This window comes from Maudiozyma barnettii (assembly GCF_903064755.1).
Source record: "Maudiozyma barnettii strain CLIB 1767 genome assembly, contig: KABA2_01, whole genome shotgun sequence".
NCBI classification, from domain to species: Eukaryota; Fungi; Ascomycota; class Saccharomycetes; order Saccharomycetales; family Saccharomycetaceae; genus Maudiozyma; species Maudiozyma barnettii.
In genome coordinates, this window is record NW_024545238.1 from 10,923 (window position 1) to 38,164 (window position 27,242).

Below are 27,242 nucleotides of genomic sequence, written 5' to 3' on the forward strand. Positions count from 1 at the left end.
AATATCTGAAATCTTATTATATGTTTTCAGTAGCTGATATAATGGAAGCACAAAGACGGTAACGAATAACGTGAGTTACTTGTCTTGTATGACTTTGGTAATAACAAAAGTGTATTAGAGTATCCTATGATAAATAATAGTTACGCAGGGATCTATATATAGGGTTTAAATTATATAAAAGAGAATAATAGAGAATATTATTAAAGTATAGTTTTATTGTATCTCTGCCGTACCGAATATAGTATTGAACAAAATCCCCTCGATATTAGTTGTTAAGGAATGACAATCTAAAACCTTTTTTTAAGTTCCATAATGAGGGTTGATTATTATTATTATATGTTTATTTGCCAAAATGTACCCCTCTTTTCTCAGACATTCCTAGTTAACCGTATTATGTAAAAATGATTTGTTTGAATGAACTCTTACAAGGATAAATATGGTTAAAATTTATATATATATATATATATAAGTTCAACAGATACAATCAATACTAATCTAAGCTTATAATAATTATTTTATCTATCATTTTATAATGTATAGCAACGTAAAAGGAACACAACAATAAATTTAACAATTTTAAAAATTATTTCAACACTTATCAATAATACTTTGTTCAAATTGATATGATGAATGTAATTTTACTTACAACAATTACGCTCTTTCTAAGAGCCCAATTAGTTGCTGGTGGTATATTCACTTCCAAATATGCCCTTTCCAGTAAAGAACAAGATCAAATGGTAGCTGCTATTACAAACAAAAGAAATTATCATGTTGACACGTCTTCTGTTAGTTGGTTAAAGAAAGCTGCTACATCTGCAATTGATTTGGCTGGTAGTTATAAGTGTGATCAAGAAAATGTATATTCGAATGGCGCTTATGGTTTTACAGTTTCTATTGGTTCAAGTGATATTGATGAAGCTGTTTCTGGTTGGTATGATGGGGTTCAATACTATGATTATGCTGATCCGGAACTTACAGACGATAATCGTAATTTTGTTCAAGTCGTTTGGAAGGAAAGTACTCAAATTGGTTGCGCCAAAAAGACATGTGGTACAAACACTGTTTATATTTGTCAATATTCGTTACCAGGTGCTGTTGCTGATACAGAACAATTACTTGCCAATGTTGGTGACCTACATGCTCAAACTGCTACTAATACTGAAACCCAGACTCATACAGAGGTGACAACAAATACAGATACTGTTACTCAAACTCAAGTTACGACAGACACTGATACTATTACTCATACTCAAGTTACAACAGACACTGATACTGTTACTCATACTCAAGTTACTACTGACACTGATACTGTCACATATACCCATGTTACTACTGATACTCAAACTCAAAACTTCACAGAAACTTCAACAGTCACGGATACATTAACTGTTACCTTGGTATCCACAGATACCGTGAGTGAAACGATGACAGAGGCTACAACTGATACAGTGACGGAAACTTTATACTCTACAGAAACTCAAAATCAAAATCAAACATTGACCAAAACCGAAACAGATACATTTACTTTATTTTCTACGGAAACGGTCAATCAAACAATTACCTTAGTTAGTTCGGCCGTAACTACAGAAACCGCGTACGAAACCAGTTATATTAATCAAACGTTCTCGGAGACTGCAACACACACTGAAACATATAATGTAACCGAAACTTTACATCAAACTTACACCATTGTAACAACTGATACAACAGTTGAAACGCAAGTTGTAACACAGACATCTCATGAAACAACAGTTACAACTTCTTCGGTTTTATTATTATCAACTGAGACTTCTGTTACTACATACACTTTCACTGTTACTACAGATAATCATTACACTGTAACCGATGTTAGCACAGATACTAAAACTGAAACAGTTACAGATGTTACTAGTGTTACATTTACAGACACATTGGTATCTACTATAACTGAGTTGGTCCCGACTTCAATTATCACGTCCACTACAGAGATTACAACAACTACTGTATTTGCAACCATAACCGATGTTAGTAGTACTGTTATAAGCGACACTACCACTGTAGTCATAACAAACACAGTTTCCAACATGGCAACAATCACAGATGTTCAGACCTCAACAGACACTGTTACTGTGACAGAAACAGTTACGGAAACTATATATGGATCTTCCCAATCAAGTACCGATTTAACATCATCCCTAATTTCAACTTCTGATAGTACTTTATTGACCGCCACAACTGATGTATCGGGTTCGCAATCCGATTCTGGGGATTACTCAACATACACTACTACAACAAATGATATAACTTTTAGTACTGACGGTTTCACTACGGATATTGCTACTACAGCAACAGATGGTACTATCTCTGGAACTTCCTTCACTAACACAGATAATACTTTTTCTGAAACTGCAACTACTGGCACTGAAATATACCCCTCTGGAATGGCTTCTAGCAATACAGATGCTACTTCTACTGAAACAGACGTTGCTATCACTGTAACTACAACAACTAATACAGACATTATGTCAACAAGTACGGATGTTGTTACTCAAGGCTCGAGCTCTACAAACACTGGTATTACTTCCACTAACACAGATGATGTTACTTTTGACTCCACTTCCACAGAAATGATTACGTCTGGTACTGCTTCTACAAATACTGGTGATATCACTTCAGACTTAACATTTTCAGGTACAACTACAGATTTTATATCTACAATTACAGATGATATTACTTCTGGTATCGTTACTGCCAATTCTACCTCCACAGATACAGAAGATACTACTACAAGTTTCATTTCAACGGATATTGATGATACTACTTCTACAAATACAGATGACCGCACCTCTGAAACAGTTACTACTAGTTCAACAACAGGATCCATTTCTACAAATTCTAATGGTAATATATCAGAGATAACTTCTACAGGAGCGTCTATCACTAGCAGTGAGTCGACAAATATTAATAACCTTAGTTCAGACTCCATAAATACAAGTATTCTTAGTTCAGACTTCATTAGCACTGATATAGTGACCACAGGTATTACTTCAGACATAACTAATACTGATTCCACAACATCGAGTACCATCTCTTCAAATTCCGACAGTAAGACCTCAGATACAACATATACAAACCCAACTGTGACTGAGAGTACATTGACACACACAAATGATCTTAGTTCAGATCTTACTAATAGCGGTCTAACCACTATAGGTACTGCTTCAGACTTGACTAACACTGGAACAATTACCACCAGTACTATTTCTGTAAACACAGATGATGTAACTTCGGATCTAACTACTACAGGTGTAACAACTACTGATATTACCTTTGATCCAACTACCACAGGTACTGCAATTACAAGCACAAATGATGCTACTTCTAGCTCAACAATCAGTGCATCTACTACTGGTGATCCCAATTCAACTAAGCCTGGTTCAACAAATACAGATGTTACTTTAACCAATACCGAGGATGTTACTTCTGGTTCGACTTCGACAGATTCAACAATTATTATTACCAGTGATACTACTTCAACTATAATAGGTACAATCACTACGACTACTGGTATTTCTACGTCAGATTCAGATGCTTCTGGTGAAACTACTCAAACTATTTCTGGTTCAGCTACTACTGATGCAACTTCTTCAACTGATACTGCATCTGGTACAACTGGTACTGATACAACTGGTAATATTTCAACTGGTACTGGTACAACTGGTACTGACACAACTGGTAATATTTCAACTGGTACTGACACAACTGGTACTGGTACAACTGGTACTGGTACAACTGGTACTGGTACAACTGGTACTGGTACAACTGGTACTGGTACAACTGGTACTAGTACAACTGGTACTGGTACAACTGGTACTGGTACAACTGGTACTGGTACAACTGGTACTGGTACAACTGGTACTGGTACAACTGGTACTGGTACAACTGGTACTGGTACAACTGGTACTGGTACAACTGGTACTGGTACAACTGGTACTGGTACAACTGGTACTGGTACAACTGGTACTGGTACAACTGGTACTGGTACAACTGGTACTGGTACAACTGGTACTGGTACAACTGGTACTGGTACAACTGGTACTGGTACAACTGGTACTGGTACAACTGGTACTGGTACAACTGGTACTGGTACAACTGGTACTGGTACAACTGGTACTGGTACAACTGGTACTGGTACAACTGGTACTGGTACAACTGGTACTGGTACAACTGGTACTGGTACAACTGGTACTGGTACAACTGGTACTGGTACAACTGGTACTGGTACAACTGGTACTGGTACAACTGGTACTGGTACAACTGGTACTGGTACAACTGGTACTGGTACAACTGGTACTGGTACAACTGGTACTGGTACAACTGGTACTGGTACAACTGGTACTGGTACAACTGGTACTGGTACAACTGGTACTGGTACAACTGGTACTGGTACAACTGGTACTGGTACAACTGGTACTGGTACAACTGGTACTGGTACAACTGGTACTGGTACAACTGGTACTGGTACAACTGGTACTGGTACAACTGGTACTGGTACAACTGGTACTGGTACAACTGGTACTGGTACAACTGGTACTGGTACAACTGGTACTGGTACAACTGGTACTGGTACAACTGGTACTAGTACAACTGGTACTGATGCAACTGGTAATATTTCAACTGGTACTGACACAACTGGTAATACTTCAACTGGTACTAGTACAACTGGTACTGGTACAACTGGTACTGACACAACTGGTACTGGTACAACTGGTACTGGTACTGGTACAACTGGTACTGGTACAACTGGTAATGTTTCAACTGGTACTGATACAACTGGTACTGGTACAACTGGTACTAGTACAACTGGTACTGGTACAACTGGTACTGAAACAACTGGTACTGAAACAACTGGTACTGGTACAACTGGTACTGGTACAACTGGTAATGTTTCAACTGGTAATATTTCAACTGGTACTGGTACAACTGGTAATACTTCAACTGGTACTAGTACAACTGGTACTGGTACAACTGGTAATATTTCAACTGGTACTGGTACAACTGGTAATATTTCAACTGGTACTGGTACAACTACTACTGATACAGCTGGTACTGATATTATTTCTACAAGTACAGATGGTATTACTACGGGTACTGATATGGAGGGTACAGGTTCCACTTATATCGATGGTACTGCAATTTCCACATCTGAGATCTCAACTGACTTTTCTAAAACGTATATTGGCACAAGTGATACTGTCGTATCCACTGAAACTGGGTCGATTACGATTGACAGGAGTATCACAGATACAAATTCCCAAATATTTACCACTACAGATATGGAAGCTACGATAACAACTGGTGCTACTGATAGTGTTACACTTACTCAAAGTTCATCCAATATGTTGTCGTCTAGTCTGGATGCCATTGGGAGGGACTCTATAACATCTTCTAATTCCACATATTCCACTAAATCTTCCACGTCCAAATTCGGTACTTCTACGAACACAGGTTCAACATTTGTTCCTGGCAGTGACAAAGACCTGACCGATAATGACAAAAACGGTAACAATTTTGGTGGAAATATATCTGATGATCAAGTGAATGACAACAGCAATGATGATAATTCAGATAATCTTGAACCAAAGCAGGTGGATAGTAAGGCTGAAGATTCAGATAAACATATTTCCTTTGATCTTTCAGAAACAAATCTAGAAGATAATGATGGTGCAAAAACCTCTGCTCAAATTTACACAACGATATCAGCTTCTACAACAGTGCTAGATAATGGTATTACGTATACTGGGAGTCCTGGAAAAGGTGATGACTTTGAAGATTTGGCATCGATAACAAATGATAACTCTGAAGTAGATGAAAACTATTATAATTCCATTGATGATTATGGAAACGGTGGTAACATAAAATCCATAAATACATGGTATTCATATTTCATAGTTTTGACATTGATCCTACTGCTAATATAGTTATGAATTTATGAAATCTAATATTCTTTTTCAATTTTTCTTTTTTCGTGGAAATATTTAACTCCAATTTTCTATTTAAGTTCTTTTATATATCTATACTTTTATTTACATTTCTATATTCAATTATTCTTACATGATCACATTAAATCATCTACTCACAAAAACGATTATAAAGTATAAATAACTTATGAATTAATTCAAATTGGAATGAAATAGGTGACTTATTATATATATATTCATAATTATTATAATTCACTATAAATCAGGGCCAAACGTATTGATATTGAGGATAAATTGATGTACAAATGCGATTGTCTGTAAATGATGGTTCATAACAAAATGTTCGTTTACTGAATGTGTTGTATCCAAGATGTCAGAAGGGACAATAGAGCCAATAAATCTGTAGATGTGATCTGTCACATCCCAGAAATGTTTTGAGTCTGTATTACCAGGGGAAAGAGCTGGTGCCATGAAAAGATTTGACGCACTTGTTTTTCCCATGGAATCTTCAAATATGTATTGTACTGTACCAGTTAGAATATCCCATAAATCACCTTCTGCGGGAGTGATTGGAGATGGTTCCAATAACCCTATTGGTTGAATATCGATTGAAGCAGGGGCAAGCTCTTTTTGAGGATGTTCATTTATTACAGTTTTACCGTCGAGAAAAATACTATAATGATATTTTGATGCAATAATTTTCGCTAATGAAATGAAGTGAGATATAGTTTCATTAACTGATGATTCGATTTCTATTCTGTGATTTATTGTGAAAGTAACGTATTCTGGTAGTGCATTAGCTTTGTTTCCACCTTGTATAATATCTATGGCTTGACTTGTCTTGAAATAATATTTAAAACTTTCTTGTGCATCAAGTAAACGACCCAAGGCGTATTCAGCTAAACGATTATGACGTGCAGAACTAATCAGCCATTGTAAATATCTCGGTAAACCTAAGGAATGTTCTGCTGCACAAGTAAGAAACTCAAATGTTGGATTGGTTACTTTAAAATTGGATTTAAATGAATGTTTCTCCAATAAACTGATCAAATCCGCTGCTACACCAATATGTGTATGATCAGGGGGTTGTGATGAATGTCCTGTTCTACCTGGACCCGTTCCACTAAGTTTGATTGCTAAATCAACGTAACCCTTTTCACTATTTAAGATTGCAGCAACGAATGTCTTATTATCCTTTAGTGGTATGACACCTGCACCCTCGTCGAAGAGAGCCAGAATACCCTTTGGACCATATCTGTTCAATAACAATTTAGAAATACTATTTGCACCTTGTGCACCACCGGTCTCTTCATCATGACCATATGATAACAATATGGTACGTTTGGTGGTAAATTTACCTGATGAAAGTAAATGTTCGATGGCTTCAAACTGGGCGATCAGCAAATTCTTTGCATCAAAGGATCCACGACCCCATATCGTATCACTTTCTTCATCATAATGACCTGAAAATGGAGGGTGTTCCCATTGCTGAACAGTGCTTGATTCTACAGGAACTACATCTATGTGAGCTGAGAATATTATTGGTTTTAGATCAGGGTTTGAGCCTTGCCACGTATACAGTAAAGATGCATTATTCACAGTTTCTTTTTTCAAATATTTATGCACTAATGGAAATTGTTCAGCTAGATATTCATGGAAGGTGTACCATTCTTTATAATATTCTGGAGAATATTTTGGTTGAGGGTTATCATCGTGTATCACTGTTGGGATTTGAATAGCTCCAGCAAGTCTTTTAATACTTAATTGCTTATATTCTGGGTCATGCAAAATATTTTGCACGGACAAGTCATCTGAAGCATGGAGTGGAAACCGTGCAGGACAGTATTCCTCTTTGATCGATTCAGTAAATGGGGTCCAAATAGTTATTTCTTTAGTAAATAGTACTAAAAGGATTGTAGCCAGGCATAGCAGTAGACTCGTACGAAATTTCTTACCAATACTGTTGGCGTTAGTTGGTATTTTAGACATGAGGTGAGAAGAAGAAATATCTCATATATTCACGTTGTATTAATTTTAGTTTTATTACAACGACTACAGATATAACTCATATTTCCATTTGCAAGATATGAACAAAGAAAGAAAAATACAGGTTCAAAACAAATAAACAGAACGGTACTAGTATATAGATATATATATATATATATATATATATATATATTAGTTTTTCTCGTAAACCCCACGACTTGCAACAGACAGCCTTATCAATGGACTCCTCTGATAAAGATACAACAATAGTTCAGTGTGTACGGTCATCGAACATTGCAGACAGAAGTTTCAATAACAATAATACCATCCTCACCGCTAATTATTCATTCCTTACGCTCGCTGTTGTACGTGTATTGCCATTATATAATAGTTGGTGGAAAGTGACGTGACATAAATAAAGCATCCGTGGAGCATTCTGGTGCTTTGTTGACGTGGGATTTATGCTCTGTTGAAGTGCTTTGGTGGTCATTTCCACGGAGCGTTTCTCATGTGTTTCTCATGTATTTCCTAAACGTTTCGTGAGCCATTTTATCCATAATCTTATAAAAATAATTAGTGAATCAGCGATCCGTTTCGGGCGGCGGCGGTGAGTGCTGCTGCTGCGGGAGGTTTATTACCTCCGAGGAGAGGAGCGGAATAATAAGTAACCTTCAACAATAAATAACTAGAAGTGGATGGATGATGGGATGGATGCTACCTGGACTGCGAAGAATGTAATGTAATGTGATGTTGGAACAAGGTCGATTAATGATCATAAAGTAGAGAGCATTTGCGAATACCTCGTTAACGGAGTTTCAGCCAGTCTAAGGATAGATAGAAACAGAGTTAAAGTTCACTAAGGTAGTTTTCGCTGTGGAGTTAGAAGAAGAGCATTATTACTCTATTATGTCAAGAGTAGCACAGTTAGATTCGCATATCTTGGACGATGAACTGTATTCAGGACTATTACATGATCTGAGTAATGCCATTTTTGCAGGAGATGATGACAACCATGAGACGAGACTTGCTCGGTGGAAGAATACAGATGAATGGAGGTTAGTATGTGATGCTCTACTGTATATGTTTGTTGTGAAGAAAAGAAAAAGTGGGCAGATATTACTAAAAGACAAGGAGCAACAATCAGGGGAAGAGGTCGATGAAACTTATGGAACTAGATTAAATGGTTTATCTTATAAATCACCCTTGAGAGGTACCCTTTTTCTAACGACAGTCTTAATTAAATACCTTTTAGCGAAATCTGATAAACTGTTACCTTCTGCACACCAACAACGCTTTCTTAAATGGTTACGTTTACTCACAAGTTTGGCGGAATTTTTCAATTTTGCAAATTTTATAGTGACTGGTAATTATATATCGATATTACACAGATTACTACGTCTGAGGATGACCCCTGACGATGTCAATGTCATGATTACATCTGGACAATTCTCACAACAGAGCCGTCTAGCAACTATGGAGGTCCAGAACCGACAGTTGTTATGGAATGCAGTTCTAGAATTGCTGAATATGGCTATATTGTTACCAAACTCAAGGACAATATTCCACTCATGGCAAGAGAAATCTAACAAGAACTCCATAACAAACACTATAGCCTCTAAAACAGGTATACGACAATGTCCATTGTGTAATGAACCCCCAAATAATCCTTATATTTTATATTGTTGTCAAGCAACTTATTGTTACTGGTGTTGTTGTAAAGTGCTCGAATGGAAACAATGTTCTAATTGCAAAAAGAAAGGGCTTCTTCAAGCATCTCCATTATATAGTACTTTATAGCCTTCAAAGATATTTCATAATAGGTATATATATAATTCGTTTTATTTTTGACTTTGTACTGTTATTGGCACTACTGTTACCACCGCTCTCTGAATCTTTTTCTTCGCTGTAAAAGTTGATGATGGGCTTTTTTTTTTTGAAATTTAAAAGTTTTGTTTCAGATTAACGAACAAAAAGGTATTAACTACGTCGATTTCATACAAAAACAAATAAGCACAGGTAACTATATATAAAAGAGCTTTAGATTGAACCACAGCAGCTAGCTACATATGTCGTCATCATAGATGTATCTCCGCCCATTTTTCCAACATGCATCAACCATAAAGTATATGAATTGCAGGTTTTATTCATTTTCGTACAACAGATTATATTCCCAAACCACTACAAAAGGACAATCCCTTGTAAATAACATAACCGACATCATAAATAATGACAAGATTTTAAATGGTCATAACAACTATATGATCCAAGAATATTGGAAGTATAGATTAGAAATCCTATCATCCTTCACAATTGTCCCTGTAAATAAAGAGAATCTCTCAGAATTATCTCTAGTTCATAATATACCCTTTCATAATTTTATTCAGTTCATCCAAAAACATAAACAAAATTCATCTGTATCCCGAGGTCTTTATAGAAGAGAAATAATTTATAACTTGGGAGATACTAAATTAATTTCAGAAATCATACGTCAACTATCTCCATACCCCTATGATCCAAACTCATCACAAGCTGACATATTTATGTGGTGCTTAAACGATGCCATAAACAGTCAGGATTTCACTATGTTAATCGATCTTTACATATTATATTATAAATTATACCCAGAATCACAACTAGATACTAAACTTGCTTCAAAACTTTTGTCTACCATATCCTTCAATAACCCCAAAATCAATAATGTTTTATTAGAAAATTATATTCAATTGGAAAAATTGTTTCAGTCTCATGAAGAAAAATTACCGTTAACAAATTTCCAATTCTATACCTTAAATATAATGGCTCAGTCTCTAAAAAATACACCACTGCTGGAAAAGGAGGTCAAGCGGCAGTTGATGAATGCCACCTTAGAATCTTCTTCCTTAAATGGTGACAAACAAAATCAACTAAATATTGCATATTCGTTGCTCAAATCTGATGGTAAGCTTAATAATCCAGCAGGGGTACTCGCCGTATGGTCGCAAATTAAAAACAGGTGTAATCCAATCACGCAGCATGATCCTAGAGTAATCTTTCATATTTTCAAAATATTCAATAAAAATACAGCTTATAATGCTGAATGTAGAAAACTTCTAGAGGAATTACCTCCCACATATATTTGCAACAACCCTTTATTACTCCCAGAAGTTTTGAGGTATATATCGAGGACTTCGTCTCTTCAATTAGCTCAAACCATAATCCATAATATGAGATCTTTTTCTTCACAATCTGTTCAAGTACTATTATGGAATAGTAAAGACTATCTGTCATCGTTATTTGGAATGCAACTTCGATTTCAAGATTACAAAAACTCAAATCAAACAATGAAGCGTATTGAAGAGTTGTATGGTTCCCTTTCAACACATGAATATATGTCCATTACACAGCAGCTTTTGCAGAATAAAAGTAACGAAACCATATTACAAGCTATCAAATTGTTAGATAGTATACCCGTCCATAAACGTTTGCCATTATATCCTATGATCATAGATAAACTTTTGGAATGGAATAAGAACAAGGGTTCAAAATTGAATGAAAATATATTCCCACTCATTAACGAATTTTTAATGAAAATTCATAGAGTAGATTATAAACATGAACTTCCATTATGGGAATATATATCAGCTATTTACATGAAATACCTCGTTGGTGAAGCTTCCTTGTCCAAAAATAGAACAAAATGTAATAACCTTGATTTGGCCAAATATATATACTTAAAATCTTCAAGGAAAATAGATGGTAAAATATGTTCGTACAACCCATGGTCTGTGCAGAATCCGATGGATATAAGGATTAAAATAACGAAGAGAAATCGATTGGTTATATTAAGAACAATAGCAGATCGCTCTCTAGGATTAAAGAGAAATGATATATATATGTGGTGTTGTTCGGTTCTGAACAGCTTAGGGGTATTGTTGTCTGAGCTCAAAACTGATCGTGATATTAGAATGGAATCCCGTAACGAAAGTAAGGAAACTATTGTATCAAATCCACTATCTGTTAATTTAAACAAATCGGAGGACCAGCAATAAATACATTCGCTTTTTTTTAAGTGTATTTTTTTTTTAAGTGTACTTTTTTTTTATATTTTGTGCCCGGGACAACTTTAACGATATATATATATATATATATATATTCTTGAAATAGAAAAGATTTATAATTCTGCAATCTTTTTAAAAATTTATTTAATTCTATTTAAAAGTTTTTAATGGGATACTATCAACAGCCCCGTTTGAAGATTTGGTTAGTTCCGCCTCGGCAATTATCTTTTCCATGATTTGTTTTTGTTCAGATTGTAAAACAATCTCCAGGGATTTTTTAAATATTTCAGGATTTATTATTAGTAGCTCATCGATTATATTCGATACGAAGGTGTCCTCACCTCTCATCTCTTCGTAATATTTGCAAATAAATAATAAACATAACAAAAAGCACGGTTCGAATTTTGAGATATCTTTAGCACCTGTAGTCTTTGTAAATGTAATTAATAAACCGATTATAGGGCGTATTGTACTCTTGGGTAAATTATTCTTTTCAAATACCTTCTTAATAAACAATTTTATTGTACAACGGCAACCATCATATTTATCACTAAATTGGGCTATTCTCTTAAGTCCTTGTATTATAACTTGGCATATTTCATCTTGGTCTAATAGGTTATATAATTGTCCGGTATTATAAGTAAAATCGTCATCTTTGAAGTTATTAAATCCATTCGTCACTAACAGTAAAAATGTGGTAATCCTATTGGTGCTATTCAGTTTGGAGTAATTTTCATATGTTGATTCATAAAATATATCTAGAAGGTTTTCATGCTCAGCATTCTTAACTAAATCAGATGTAATACTTTTTAGTAATGACAGAAAAATTGGTAAGATATCATTCACAGATTTTGACAGATATATTCTACCGATAATAAAGAGTTGACAAGCATACAAATCTACTTTGAAGATTTCATCAAAGTGAATTATATTTTCTTCCAGAATCATAGTTACCTTTCGTAGTGTGTCTTGTTGTGATTGTGTTAATTTTACATCCTTTTCGATGGTATTTTGCATATCAGAAACTCTGATAAAAGGTAGTGTGTCTGATATAATAAACATGAGTAATTTCAATAGTTCGTATAGTTTATCAATATCGGCTAGAAATGAGTCTCCTGATGCGTTTGCAATTCTGTATCCTCTAATAAGATCATTAATAATGTCAATGACTATTAGTTTCTCTTTGCTTGAGCCGGTAGATATTAATCTATTAAATATTCCTACCACTTCTGAAAATATATCATCAGACAACAAGCTTTTCAACAGGATATTACATTTGAATATATCATGCACAGTTCGCAGAAGTCCCATCTTTAACTTTTCATTGTCGATATTACGTAATATTTCGTCTAAACACTTCGAGACTAGTGCGAACATAAAACTATCGAGCTCATCTTCATCCATATTTTGTAATAGAATGTCTTTATTTATGTACAATAAAGAACTTAAAGCCTTAGTCATATTTTGCCATACAGGTTCATACTGCATCAATTTCGTTGAATCCGATTCTTTCTGTGCATTATCACCTCCTTCAACTGTGGAAGAAAGCGTAGACGTACATTCGTAATTTAATATCATATACTCACGAAGTGAAACGATCCACAGTGGTGTCAGTATTGGCCAATATCCCTCCGTAAATTTCATAAGTTCTTTATTATTTGTCTCAATAGCTTGTTGGGTTAACTTTGCCCAGCCGTTCAACGTCGCCAATTCAATTTTCCTCTTCGCAGTTTTAGTAGAAATGTGCATGTTACCAATACTAATATCGCTTGTTTTTGAGTTCAAATTGTCCAGTAGTTTAATTAGTAGTTGAGATATTCTGTTCTGTTCGGTAGAAGGTACAATCTCGGAGTAGACTATTTCTGCACCTACATTAATGGCCATTGCAATAACATCAGGAGAACTTCCTTTATGAAAAACAGGGATTAACGCACTTGAAATTTGAGCTTCGTATTGTTCCAGGATAGATTTCTGAGGATATTCGTTGTCCGCCATTTTACAAAACATCTTCAAAATAAGGTGAAGAATCGACAGGCCTAGCTTGTTTATTGATTCTAATCTCATTGATGTGGCGTTGAATGATAGTTTTATTAATGCTGAAATTTGATGAGATAAACTTTGATCGGGATTATTTTGTGTATCTGAGCATAGCTTTGCTATTAATCCAAGAATTATCTCTTTTGTCTTCCATTTAAGCGCATCAGAAAGTTCTGATTTGTCAGATAGTATATTTGGCACATTTGTATCGTTGATCTTCTCCTCTAATTCGTCTGTAATCTCCTTTTCTTCGATATCTATTGCACCTCTTTCCAGAAGGATCTTTTTATTGGTACTATACACGGTTCTGAATAATTTATCATTGGACATGTCATATATTTGTTGTAATTTCTCTAACCATTTGATGGTATTAGGAACCTGTTTCAACCATTCCCTAAAATAGTCACTAATGGTACTGCATTCAGGATATAGCGCCAGGTACCTCCAACTTGTGATTTCCAAGTGCTCATAGAATAAATATCCTTTCTGAAGCTTGGACAGTTGTTCAAAAAGATTAAAACATTGGAAGGCCGCGTTGATACTACTTGACTTTGAAATAAGTTCACGCCGTTCCGTGAACGTTGTATCAAAATATGATGATCCAATACCTAGAAAAATTGAACTCGTAATAATATTTTCTGCAACTGTTATGAACGTCTTTTCGTGGAGGATGTCTTCCATTTTGAAAATTGATATATTCAAGAATATCTGGATACCTTTTAGTTGTTGCGGTAGGTCACCAATACATATAAAATAGAAACAAATGTTTCGGAAACGACACAATGCTGTTCTGTCTACAGTGCGTAAACTTGGGCCAATGTTTTCAATCACTGTATCAACAATGCTGGCAATCATATAATGGGAGTTATATTGGATATTATAATTATATCGTAATGTAGAATTTCCAGAATATCCATAAGTTGGATTGAGTAAGTACTCTTGTAGCCCTACTAGTAAATTGGAAACGTGTTCGGGGCTCATTGAAGAATGTCGCCTAATTAATATATTCAACGCTCTTAATGACCATGAATGAATGACAGGATGCGGATCTTTAATCATAGTGAATAGTATTTCGTATATGTTATCAAATCTGGTTAGTTTGGAATTAGATTGGTAAATAGAAGCCAAAGAAAGAATGTTTAAAAGTCTGGAAAATGGTTCTTCGTTATCGCTCAGTGACTTAACTAAAATGTTGCATTGTTCATCAATAAAATCAGAGGATTCTTCTGCGTCTATTCCTCTTCTAACAGCGGCAGTGATCAATCCGATACAGTTAGACTTAAGACATGTTAAATAATTATCATTAAGAAATTCAATTTTCCTTATAGATTCTACCATCAAATTTCCAACAGTTTTGTCCAAAGTAATATCGTTTGCTTCAATAATCCGAAGTGATGCATATAAGGCAGTACAAGTATTCGCAGATATTGCTACACTCCTCATCGGTGTAGTGGCCTTGGAAAATAATGACAGATTCAGGTTTTCAATTAATGAGTATTGTATCTTGCTATTCAAATATGGAAACACCGATGAGAAAAGCTCCATTGAAAAATCAATTAAAGATGTAGTAACTTTAGGCATAAATAAAGTGCTTTTAGCGTAGGATTTATTTCCAAATAAAAGTACCAAAGAATCGTTCGACAAGAGTCTCGATATTGGGCAGGTCACATCCTTATCAAATATATCATACCAATACTTTGTTGTATTGCTCCACAGTCCTGGTATCTCTGTTACTGTCTCATCACTTGTTGGAGAATTTAGACAAAGAATATTATCATTCGTTATTTTACTTGATATACCGTAAGCAAAATTATCCTCCAAACGCAAGATACTGTCTACACTATGCTCCAAAACTTTTTCTTTTCTTGAATTATCATTCTTAGTTGATCTTTTAATCTTCTTGACTGTCTGAATAAGAGAGTTGGAGGGTTCGATATACAAATTTGGGTCAGAAAAGTTTTTCATAATCAGAATTAGTAAGGAACTGTTGAAATCGTATCTGATATACTTCTCCATCCGCAGATATATTTGAAGTATTCTATTTTCATTTTCTAGTAACGCATCATCTATTCTTCCTGATTTTAGTTCTACCGAATGATTGAAATTAGAACATTTTGTTAATAAATATGATACCTGTGTTGATAACTCTTTATTTAATTTCACGTTATTCAAAAATGTGAGTAGACATGTAAGTGCATGTGTTCTCGTTTTCAAATTACGAAATAATTCTTCCTCATTTCTATATGTAAATGAGTGAGTCAATAACACTTTCCAGAACAGTAATAGCTGGGCAGTTTGCGTAGATAAATACTGATCATCAACATAATTCATTAGACCCGTTAGAAGAATCCAGCAAACCAACCCTTTAAAGTATAGATCCCCATTAGTAGATGTTGTGTGGTTTTTAATGAAGGATGTCGCAAAAACAGTTACCCTCATAATCAACTCATACGATACATAATCCTTATCAGCAATATCTATTAAATTTGCTATGACCAAAGCGTGGCCATGCAGCTGAGCAAATGGTAAGTTGGTTTTTCCTTTGTTTTCAAAAGCATTCAAAAGTGTTTTTAGAGAGTTTAAGATGACAGAATCCAGCAAATCGGGAAAGTTGGTTAAAAATACTTTCAATACTGGAGCAGAATATAGACGTACGTTGTATATATCAGATGTAGCTAACGATATTAATCTCTGTTTGACTTCGCTGCACATTTTATTATCACTCATAGAAGATGATGAGAGGCTTAGTAACAACAGTTCGATAAGATCCTGTTGAAGGAGTGTAAACCATTGATTTGATATCTCGCTTTCTTGAGTTTCTGAAAGGTTCATCATATCAACTTCATTTTTGGCAAAAGAATCTTCGGAACGTAAACCTAATAAAGTTAGAAGTATTTGATTTTTTGATGATTCAGAGATGTACGGTAGAATAAGTTTATGCAGTGATTTTAGCATATTTAACCATCTTCCTATTGTATCTGGTTTCTTGTTAGTAATATTTTTTTCTGAAACAATTGAGCTCAGTTGTTGTACAATATATAGGTATTTACAATCGTGAAGAAATGAGGTATCCGCGAGGGAACTGAGGATAATAAATTGAGAAAGTGATTCAAAACACCCAGCTCTAACATCTCTCGAGTGACAATGTCTGAATATTTTGACATATAAACTTAATGCATCCTCGAGGGTTAAAATCTTTTTTGTGAATTGATAATCAAATATAATTTCAGCGAGAGCTTTTGCAGTAATATTTCTTGTATAGTCGTTTGAAATACCATACACAGCTATTTCTGACTTCCAAAATTTGAAATATAATGTATCAGCAACCTCATCTTTATGTTCTTGTATGAAGCTTTCTTGTTTATAGATAAACGTCCAACATTCTACTAGGGCTGATATGAAATCTACAGGATAGTCGATTTGGTTATCATTCATTTCTTCAAAAATTGATTTTGATAGTTTCGTAAACTTTGCAGAGTATGTATTGTCGAAGAAATTACCGTTTGTGTTTCTTAATATGGAACGTAATAACCTTGCTAACGAGACAGAGTATAAGGCATGGAAATATTTACTCTTTTCCAAAGTTTTCTTAATATTCTTAAAAATAAAAGGTAATATAAATGAGACTAAAGAATGGATGTCTTTTGAAAATAATTCAAACATTTGAGATAGGGTTGTCACGGCCAATTCCTTTGGGAACGTATAAATGGACGACTTTTTGCTATTGTTCTTCTTGCTACTTGATTTATCATTCTCGTCATTGTCGATAACATTTTCTTCAGCAAATATGTTAGCCATCACTTCAGCAGCATCGTATATTTTCCCGTTATCATCTGTTTGTAATCGAGTTAAAATGGAGCACAGTAATTGAGATATTGCGAGTGAAATCTTGTGAGATTCACTATTTGAAAGGTCATCAATTTCTGTCAAATATTTGCAAAATGTGATCAATTCATCATATACTTTTAAAATATATTCCACTGATGTACCTTTTGAAGTGGGGTCCCCAGTAACCCGTTGAAATTGCAGTCTCACCCAACTGGATATATCGTGACGAGGGTCAGTTGAACCTTCTACTATTGTCTTTAAAGAGTCTACGTCCGCCATGGTAATTACTTCTATCCACTAGTATCTAGTAAATTATATGCAACGGTTTGGTTTTTGGAAGTGTGCTTTTCTTAATGTTTTACTATAATCCATGGCCAGTTGTCATCAGTTTCCTAAATATTTCATTCAGTTCGAGTTAGGCTTCTTTTTTTTTTGTCCAGAATTTTGGCGTAGAGGTAAAAATGTTATGGCCTCATTTACCGTAAATAAAAAAGAACGAAAATAGAGATAAGTTTGGTATGGCCTATGTATAAGCAGTGCTAGGACCTACTCTTTCGTCAGTAGGTGTAACAGCATAAACAATATTGTCCTATTTCTTAATTGATAGTGATTTTTTGTATTTGAATAGTTATATATATATAATGCAGGTTTTATGAACTAGATAAGAAGATCTATATAATATGTATTGTCTCAGGAAAATAAAACAATCGGTGTGGTTTCATTTCGTTATTTTTATTTATAGTGTGTTCCATTCTAAAATGGAGCTTATAATAACAGTTCCTTGGATTGGAAATTTGAACTTTTACAATTACCTGTCAATTGATTCTTTGGGTACGTGTAACCTGCAGCCTTCCATGAGGTCAGGTTAGGGTTAGAATAAACATTTAAATGATCTTGAATGTAGTCGTATGTTGGGTATCCCTCGGGATCACAAGTCACAGAAACAGAATCTTGTGGCTGGTATAATCTCACATAATCAACGGACATTTTGACCGGGAAGAAAATCATTCTCCAATCGATATAAGCCCAATTATTAGAGATACCTAAGTTCATAACAATAGACATTGGTTCTTTAGTTATTCTCCTCCAACCGATGTTACCACTCGGATGAAGAGCATTAGCATAAATAGTGAAAGTTGGAGTGTCACCTACAAACCAACGACAATAACCATCAGTGTCATCATTTAAGTATTCTATACCAAATTTTTGGAAATAACCAGCATCTTGACCAAATTCGTACCAAGTAGTATTTAACGTAGAGACAGCAGAGACAGCTTGTTGAAATGGACCACCAGCATATGAATTCATGTTAGTTGTACTAAAATTGTATACTTCAATGAAGTCATAATCGGGCATATACCAAATATCGAATGGTGCAATTTGCATGGACTGGGAAGCAATACCGACGTTTAAAGTAGTATCGACTTCACCTTCAATAATATCAATCTCTGGGGCACCTCTACCAACACCTGGGTTTGGATGATCCTCACCGTCACAAGTACAAGCATTCAACTTTTGACCTGGTAAATATGAGATACCATCTGGAGAACTTTGATTTGGTGTTATACCAGCATCACAAGATTCGTATGAGTAAGGCCATACACCTTCAGTGGTACCTAAATAACCTGGTCTACCTAAGTTACCCATTGTCCATAAACCAGGCCATAAACCGGTCACACGACCATAATTTGGTAAGTTTGCAGATATTTCTAACATACCTTGAGTAAAACATAACTTGTTCCAACTTTGTAGCATACCGGATCTGTAATATAAATCATGATTTTTAAATGCGTCCATACGTAACTGTAAAGTACCATTTACTGTAGTAGAGGCATCTGGGTCATACCATTCTAAATCCTTTGTGGCATCATAATGAATATCAGGGGCAGTCCAAAATTGATCATCACCCTCATAAAAAGTTCTTCCTTCGGCATTAAATTCATCAGAAAATACTAATTTCCAATTGGAACCATCCTTTGCCTTTCTTGTCTTTGCACTAGATGGTGTATCACTATCTACCAGGTTTGTTCTAATAGCTGACAGACGTGGGTATTGATAAGGTGTTAAAAAATCTATAACTTCACCCTTTGAACTATAGTCTATTACGCCTGTGAACGTTATAGCTGGTAAGATGACAAAGATGGCAATACCTGCACCAATTAAAGTGAATACACCAAGGATACCACCTGCAGATTTTCTATCCATATGTTTGAAATCATCGATGAATCTTCTTCTATCCAATCTTGCTTCTTCCTCTGGATCAGGGTTATGTAAATAATCATCATCTTCTTTCTCTTCGATCAATAATGGGAAAGATGAGGTTGGATAACCACCAAATGGTGAGAAATCTTGTTCGCCATTGAAAGGATTTGATGAGGAGAAAGAAGCATTTGAATTATTAGCTAATGGAGAGCCGTACGACATTGGATTTGGTGAGTTAGCATTAGAAGGAGATTGTAAATTTGCTTGTGAAGAGACTCTTGATCCAAGAAGTGGATATCTATCGAATTCTGGTGGAGAGAATATTTCATTATTGTTTGGATCCATTGAATTTGGTGAGTTTGATTGTGGTAGAGGAGAATTTGCAGATCTTGGTGGCATTAAATATGCTGAACTATTATTATTTTGATTATTATTTTGATTATTATTTTGATTTAATGCACTAGCATTTTTAGAATAATAACCTTTATAATCTGAAATGTGACTATTATCCAAATTATTTGTATTATTTGTTGTATTATTAAAATCTAATGAAGAAGAAGAACCAGAATCCAAATTTTCTTCATCACTACCCATAAATGGATTTGATAATTGTTGTGCGTTGTTATTACCAACATTATTTAAATGATCAAATGAATCGAGAGAATTTTCATTACTACGACTGTTATTATTATTATTTTCAGTCAAGTTTCTAACGTACATGGTCTGATTTCTAAATGGGATGAAGTTAAATGAAGAAGAACGATATAACTTTTATATCTCTTGTTTCTTTAGTGAATCCAAAATAAAAATAAAAAATATTATAAAACACGAACTTTTAAGCTATAATATAATTTGTATATATATATTCTGAACTATAATGATTATAAATTTCTTTATCTTGTGTTCTTATTTGTTTTCTTTCGATCTTGTTATTCTGATGGTTATAATTATTTTGTTTTTTGTGAGAAAAAAAATAAATAACTAAATAATGTATAGTTTTTGTTATTATTTTTTTTCAGTAGTTCTTCTTTATATTCAAAAGGTATAAAAATAAAAAAATAATTACGATATAATAATAATGATGATATCGCAAAATTTAAAAATACGTGTGAGTGTATATGTATTATAATATAGTCTTTGTGGGAAAAAAAACTTTATGTTCTTAAAGAAGTACGGGATTATACAAATTTGGAGTTATTGTTAAGTAGCAGGGAAAAAAATAGATAATGATGATGATAATTATGTGTTTATGTATTTATTTATCTTGTAAAAGTGTACATTCAGCAAGAGAGGGGGGTGAAGTAGACGGACTAATTTAAAGTGATGAAACGATATATGCCAGTACGGTAACATTGATCCAGAGGGAAACAACGTCAACTTTATTGTCTTAATACTTCATAACGAGAGAACGAGCAAAGCAAAAAAATTCTTCATTTGCATAACTGGAAAATGAAAAATAAAACAGGCTATCTGTAGCTGGATTGGCAAAGTAACTGAGTTTCAGATCAAATGAGTTTATATTATTATAAATTAAGAACCGTTTCACTACCACTACCAGTTGTTCGAAATATGGGTTCGTAGGGATCAGTTGGTATAATGGTATAATGGGAAAAATGGTCTTTTTTATTAGAGAGAGAGACAGGGCAAATGGGAGAAGAAGGCTGAGAAACCTTTGCAGACACCACTCATGCTGAATCAGAAATAAAAGAAAAGGAGGCGCGAAAAGGACAAGAAAAAAGAAATTTATTTATAGAGCGAATGAGAAGATAGCACACGTTTCTTTTTATGGGATGGCTATTACCCTCTCGTAACAGCAGTTTGTGCGGGTGTGTCTCCGTAGAAACTTACAGGTCAAGCCTCTATTATATGGTATCGCTCTATGTTCAAGAAATTGTTCCAAAAGGGAGAAATGAAACGCGAAATGTAAGTGTAGTGTTTCTTCGAATCAAATAGAGAAATAGGCTTGACAACGCGTTCTTCTATTTTTTCTCTTTTCGGTGAAATGATTTTAATAATGGTTACGCGTTCTTCTGGTTTTCCCGGTAGTAAAAATTTAAAAAAATAAAAACTGAATGGATAACGGTCTCACAGTAAATAAATATTGGAATACAATGTTAAGGGAAAAGAAGATGCCACAAATAGTTAGGTTCGAGTTTTACCGTTGTTGACGTTATTTATTACGGTAAAACCGTAATAAATAAATACAACCAAGTTGAGGGTATCTTTTTATAAAAGTGTGCATTGTTTCTTGGCAGTATTTACATAGTAATATGGAGCAGGTACGAACTGTTATATTTTGGCATAAACTGAACTCCTTCAAGGTTTATTTTCATAAGTAATTATGCTATTTTTAAAAATATATATATGTGTACGTACGTACGTACATACAGTATATATTGAGTCTTTGATGCTTTTTGGTGAGAATTTGTTAATAATGACATAAAATCATTCTTCTACTATAGAATTTCATTTATTATTATTGACATCTCATACGTTTTGAAGTGATATTTTGCCTATGCATATATTCCAATCGTATTTGTTCTAATGCTCGATAAGTAGGATCTTCTTGAGTATCCCTAGAATAGCATGATAGATATTCTGGTTCGTCAAAGGCGGATATATTGTATGAACTATTATTATTACTGTTGTTGCTATTATTATTATTATCACCATAATAATTACAGTGAGGTATCTCAATTATTAATTGTGCCATTAATTTATTTGCATTTGAGAATTTATAATCTATATTATAATTTGTGACAGTGTTTTTCATATTCATTCCTGTTTTATCATTAAATAAATCAACAGTCTCTATGAAATTATCTCTTTCACTGAATATAGTCAAATTACCTTCATTTATTTGGAATTGATAATCGTTAAATAAATTATCTTTTAAAAGAGACATCTTGAATATATTTAAATTGGTTTGAATTTCTTGAATTATTTGAGTTATTATGTTGGTCTCTAATTGAATATTGTTTTCAATATATATTTGATTGCCTTTGGGACCTAGTACAACTTGATAATTTACTTCTTTACTTTCAATATATCGTTTTTTCAAATTCATAACTTGTATAATCATCTCTTGTAAAAGAATGGTCTCATTAATTTCTTTACAAATATAAATTTTTCTTCCTTCTAAATGTATTTGATTCTTCATGGAAATATGTTGATCTGGTGTTACTAAATCGATTAATCCATTAGTATGATGTTGTAAATCGTATCTATTACGTTTTTTATTATTAATACAATACATGACGTTCCCTTATTTTCTTTATATTTCGGTCTACTGTAACTACCAATTGAAAAACAAAGTTATATCTATCCCTAATAAACCTATCAGTATAATCCTTGAAGTAGTTACTGAATTGATGATTTATATATATTCACCCTTATTTAAATATCAATCATTATATATCTATTCTCTAGTGATGAGCCAACCTCCGTGTCTTCAGATGCATATATAGAGCCATTCGATCCAGCAAAATTTTTCTTTTTTTTTGGGGGAGGGGGTTTGAAGGGGAGAGAACTTCACGGAGAGACAATTCCGAAGTTTTCTAGAATCTTCTAGAAAACATTTTGACAGTACTTTCGAATGATAATAACAGTAACATCCTTATATATATAACTATATATACAAGGCTAAAGCAGTAGTTATGAATACTTCTCAGTTCAAATCTATCTTGATTTCATAATAGTTAGCTTCGCAATAGCGATCAACGTTCTTTGTACGATGTCGTGTTAAACTAAAACTAGGCGTTTTTTCCCCATATACTGAATCATCTGTATATTGTAATATCCTGCTACAATATATTAAGTTCCTCTCATCGTTACTATACCTCCCCTTAATCTTATATTTTGTATGTTGTTTGTGATAACGTAGATCTGCGTATATTCTTTTTTTGCCCTTGATGTTTACAAATAAGTAGACCCTTCGATTTTCCCACTGATTTTATTTTCGCTCTCGCTGTCTCTCTATCATCCATTATAACCGTTAAAAGAGGAAATTCTAATAAAAGAGGGGAATTTTGTTTTCATAAACAACTTCATTGTAACTAGAGAACTAGAACAAACTCCGACTTCATATTGTCATCAATAACCTAGTCACTATATGTTATAATGATTTTGGATCATTCTATTTTTCAATTGATTCAGGTTGTAAATAGAGATTTAGAACTATTTACTCAAAGAATTGCGTTAGGGACAAATGAGGTATCATTAAATAATATCAATATTAATAGAGATAATAATACCGAACAATACCGTCAAATTGAAAATTTACAACATGTCTTACAACAACTTAAGTCATTGGTAGATGGTTTCCAAAGAAATATTTCAAATGAACCAAATGGTAGTAATAATAATCAAATTCAAAAAATTGATTTTGATAATATTAGAAAAATTACTAAACAACTCTCTTTGACTACTAATTTTAAAGAAAATATCAACAATTTCGACCCAAATATTGTTACTGGTACAGCATCACAAATAGGTGTTGCTGAAGTTGATCAATTTATTAAATACACTATATCACGATACGTGTTGATATTATGTTATTATAGTGTAACAGCTGAAACATTGGTGAGATTACCAAAGGCAATGGAAACTGAAACATATTTTAAATCTATTGAAAATTCTTTTATTAATAAAGTATTTTATTTATTACAAACTTCTGTCAGTAAATCTGTGAAATTATTTGAATTAATTCAAAAAAAGTTAAATCATTTCTTTGAAATATCTACAACAAAAAAACTTTATCAAAATGGTTTCTCTCATTTGTCCTTTAAACAAATTCCAGAGTTTACTAATAAGTTTTGTTCGAAAGAATTATTACCAACTTTATATAAAATTAGTAAGGTTCAAAATTTTGATTTCGTTGGCATTCCGAGTTCAAGGACAAATATACCAAACCCTGTTAAATTCATATTTGGTTTACCTGGTTATTTGCTAAACAATGAGCTTCAAACTAAGACTCAGTTAATTATCAACATGAATCAAAATGCAATGGCTAAATTTGGTATATTAGTTCAATCTTTCCCAAAAGAATTTAACAGCAATAATTTAATTAAATGTTTTGATATCTTGGAAACTTTTTTGAAAGAATTCAACATTAAAGATAAATCATTTAGAGATGTTGAAGTATCACCCTTTGAGGTTATTGATTCCACCCAATATTTTGTTAAAGAATCAAATTATATTCAAATGATTTCTTCGACAAAGCCTAGTTTCATTAGCAGATATTGGCCCATTGGGATGTTTATTATACTAAACGGGCCGAGTTCTGTTAAGTTTGCATGGGAATCTCGTTTTAAAATGATTGATTTCTTTCAAAAAAATGTCGTTCAATTTGTTAAGGGATTATTCTATAATTGGATTTGGGTGCCCATAAAAGATATATGGGCCACTGTCAGACATGATGAGGGAAGTGAAATAGCTATGATGTCGAATGGTACTTTAGATTCAGAAACTAATTCATTATGTCGAATGGTTATTCAAATAATGAAGGATAATAATCCTTCGTATGTTGAGAATATAGGTGAAAATATTTTGGTTAATCAGATCATGCATGGTAATCTCGACGAATTTATGAAAATATATGAAAATGAATTAAACAGCCCTATTAAAAATATATTTACTGGTAAATTGATAAGATCTTTACTTGTTCAAGTTCAAAAGACAAAAGTAGATGGATCATTGGCATTAAATGGTATTGATAAGATGCTAAAATCACAACAATTGGTATTTGGTATTATGGCATTATCGCCTGCTATGTTTGTCATCTACTTGGCAATAAATAATCTTGTGAAATTAGTTAAGTTAGGAAATGTTTTCTCCAATATGAAACATTACAAAGACTCTGTCAGTCATAGTCTGAACAACATTGAAAGATTGTTAAATTATCAAGATTTCGAAATTGAAGACGAAAATTTAAAGTATGTTAATCATGCATTATTAATTATGGAAATTTCAAATTTATCTTCTAATGGATCTGTTATAGTACCAAAGGCGAGAAAATATGATTGGAACAGAGATATTGGTGAACTAATTAACATCAAATTTTCCAATGATGCTAAATTAAATGTTGTTAACAGGATATATCACACCTACTCGAGGTATTTCTTGAATTAAAAATAGTAGTCTAATCATGGCAATTTCAAACTCTATACATATATTCAAATAATCTAAATAATTAAATACATATATTCGTACATAAAATTACTGCTATCAATTGATAGAAGGCGATGAAAGTCATATAATATTTATTAAAAAGGACAATCGTTGAAAGTAAAACCGCGTGATATATATATATATATATATATATATATATACCTTAAAAAAAAAGTTAAATGTGTCATAATGATGTGTTTATAAAAGGAGAGAATGAATCCGGAGATGGTTCACATTGATTCTCCAAATCTTATTGGATTTTTCAATTATTCTTTCTTATTATTGTTGGTGATTGGTTATCTAGAATATACTGTTAACCAAGTCACTACCTAGTGTCGCACCAGCACCAAAGATAGCAGCATTACCTAGTTTGCTACCAAACTTTTTCATTTGGCTAGAACCATTGCTGTGCTGTTGTTGTGGTTGTTCAACAATGACTTGTTGGGGTTGAGCTTGAGGTTGCTGTTGGTAGACAATCTGTTGGGCGGGTGGTTGTTGGTAATAGTTAGTCGATGGCGGTGGGAAAGGAGATTGTTGTTGTGGAGCTTGTTGGTATGATGCTTGAGAAGATGAGTGATTCGTGAATTGTTGCTCTAACTTGTTATCATTTGTGTATCTTGGTGGACCTGAAATGGAACTTGAATCTCTTGGTGCAGTATTTGAGAATGCAGGTTTGACATAGTTCGATGGGAACATACCAACTTTACCATTACATTTACCCTTATACCATTCCTTAGAAGGTTTTTCTATAATTAGGACTTTATCGCCCGTTTTCAATTCTAAATCACCATCTTGTTGTGGTGGGAAATCATATATGGCCTCTACGTATTCTTGTTCATTGGAGTTAACGGAATCCCTGGATGCATTTGGATTGTATTTCTCAGGTAAGGAATCATTGATTTTATTAAATACCTCATCGGAAATAACATTTGATTCTCTTAAGAAATCTAGTTCAGTTCTAATGTTAGTCAATGAACGATTAATCAACGATGCTGACATATTTATCTATTGTTTTTTTGGATAG

The 27,242-nt window shown here is 33.6% G+C and overlaps 9 protein-coding genes across 9 annotated transcripts; 4 read left to right on the forward strand and 5 right to left on the reverse strand.

Moving 5' to 3' along the window:
- Positions 1–626: 626 nt before the first annotated feature.
- On the forward strand, positions 627–5,960 carry KABA2_01S00154 (uncharacterized protein; the record flags this gene model as incomplete). The annotated part of the gene is made up of 1 exon (XM_041547952.1): positions 627–5,960. The coding sequence occupies one exon, from the start codon at positions 627–629 to the stop codon at positions 5,958–5,960; it is 5,334 nt and encodes a 1,777-aa protein (XP_041403886.1).
- A 255-nt stretch (positions 5,961–6,215) lies between these two features.
- KABA2_01S00176 (M20 family metallopeptidase) lies at positions 6,216–7,949 on the reverse strand (the record flags this gene model as incomplete). Its single annotated transcript, XM_041547953.1, has 1 exon — positions 6,216–7,949. The coding sequence occupies one exon, from the start codon at positions 7,947–7,949 to the stop codon at positions 6,216–6,218; it is 1,734 nt and encodes a 577-aa protein (XP_041403887.1).
- Positions 7,950–8,852: 903 nt separating this feature from the next.
- On the forward strand, positions 8,853–9,743 carry PEX2 (ubiquitin-protein ligase peroxin 2; the record flags this gene model as incomplete). The annotated part of the gene is made up of 1 exon (XM_041547954.1): positions 8,853–9,743. One exon carries the CDS (start codon positions 8,853–8,855, stop codon positions 9,741–9,743), a length of 891 nt encoding a protein of 296 aa, XP_041403888.1.
- Positions 9,744–10,027: 284 nt separating this feature from the next.
- CBP1 (Cbp1p) lies at positions 10,028–11,974 on the forward strand (the record flags this gene model as incomplete). Its single annotated transcript, XM_041547955.1, has 1 exon — positions 10,028–11,974. One exon carries the CDS (start codon positions 10,028–10,030, stop codon positions 11,972–11,974), a length of 1,947 nt encoding a protein of 648 aa, XP_041403889.1.
- A 159-nt stretch (positions 11,975–12,133) lies between these two features.
- LAA1 (Laa1p) lies at positions 12,134–18,127 on the reverse strand (the record flags this gene model as incomplete). Its single annotated transcript, XM_041547956.1, has 1 exon — positions 12,134–18,127. The coding sequence occupies one exon, from the start codon at positions 18,125–18,127 to the stop codon at positions 12,134–12,136; it is 5,994 nt and encodes a 1,997-aa protein (XP_041403890.1).
- A 486-nt stretch (positions 18,128–18,613) lies between these two features.
- KRE6 (beta-glucan synthesis-associated protein KRE6) lies at positions 18,614–20,770 on the reverse strand (the record flags this gene model as incomplete). Its single annotated transcript, XM_041547957.1, has 1 exon — positions 18,614–20,770. One exon carries the CDS (start codon positions 20,768–20,770, stop codon positions 18,614–18,616), a length of 2,157 nt encoding a protein of 718 aa, XP_041403891.1.
- Positions 20,771–22,526: 1,756 nt separating this feature from the next.
- On the reverse strand, positions 22,527–23,306 carry CUR1 (Cur1p; the record flags this gene model as incomplete). Its single annotated transcript, XM_041547958.1, has 1 exon — positions 22,527–23,306. The coding sequence occupies one exon, from the start codon at positions 23,304–23,306 to the stop codon at positions 22,527–22,529; it is 780 nt and encodes a 259-aa protein (XP_041403892.1).
- An 863-nt stretch (positions 23,307–24,169) lies between these two features.
- Positions 24,170–26,179, forward strand: NCA2 (Nca2p; the record flags this gene model as incomplete). The annotated part of the gene is made up of 1 exon (XM_041547959.1): positions 24,170–26,179. One exon carries the CDS (start codon positions 24,170–24,172, stop codon positions 26,177–26,179), a length of 2,010 nt encoding a protein of 669 aa, XP_041403893.1.
- Positions 26,180–26,518: 339 nt separating this feature from the next.
- PIN3 (Pin3p) lies at positions 26,519–27,217 on the reverse strand (the record flags this gene model as incomplete). Its single annotated transcript, XM_041547960.1, has 1 exon — positions 26,519–27,217. The coding sequence occupies one exon, from the start codon at positions 27,215–27,217 to the stop codon at positions 26,519–26,521; it is 699 nt and encodes a 232-aa protein (XP_041403894.1).
- Between the last annotated feature and the right edge of the window lie 25 nt (positions 27,218–27,242).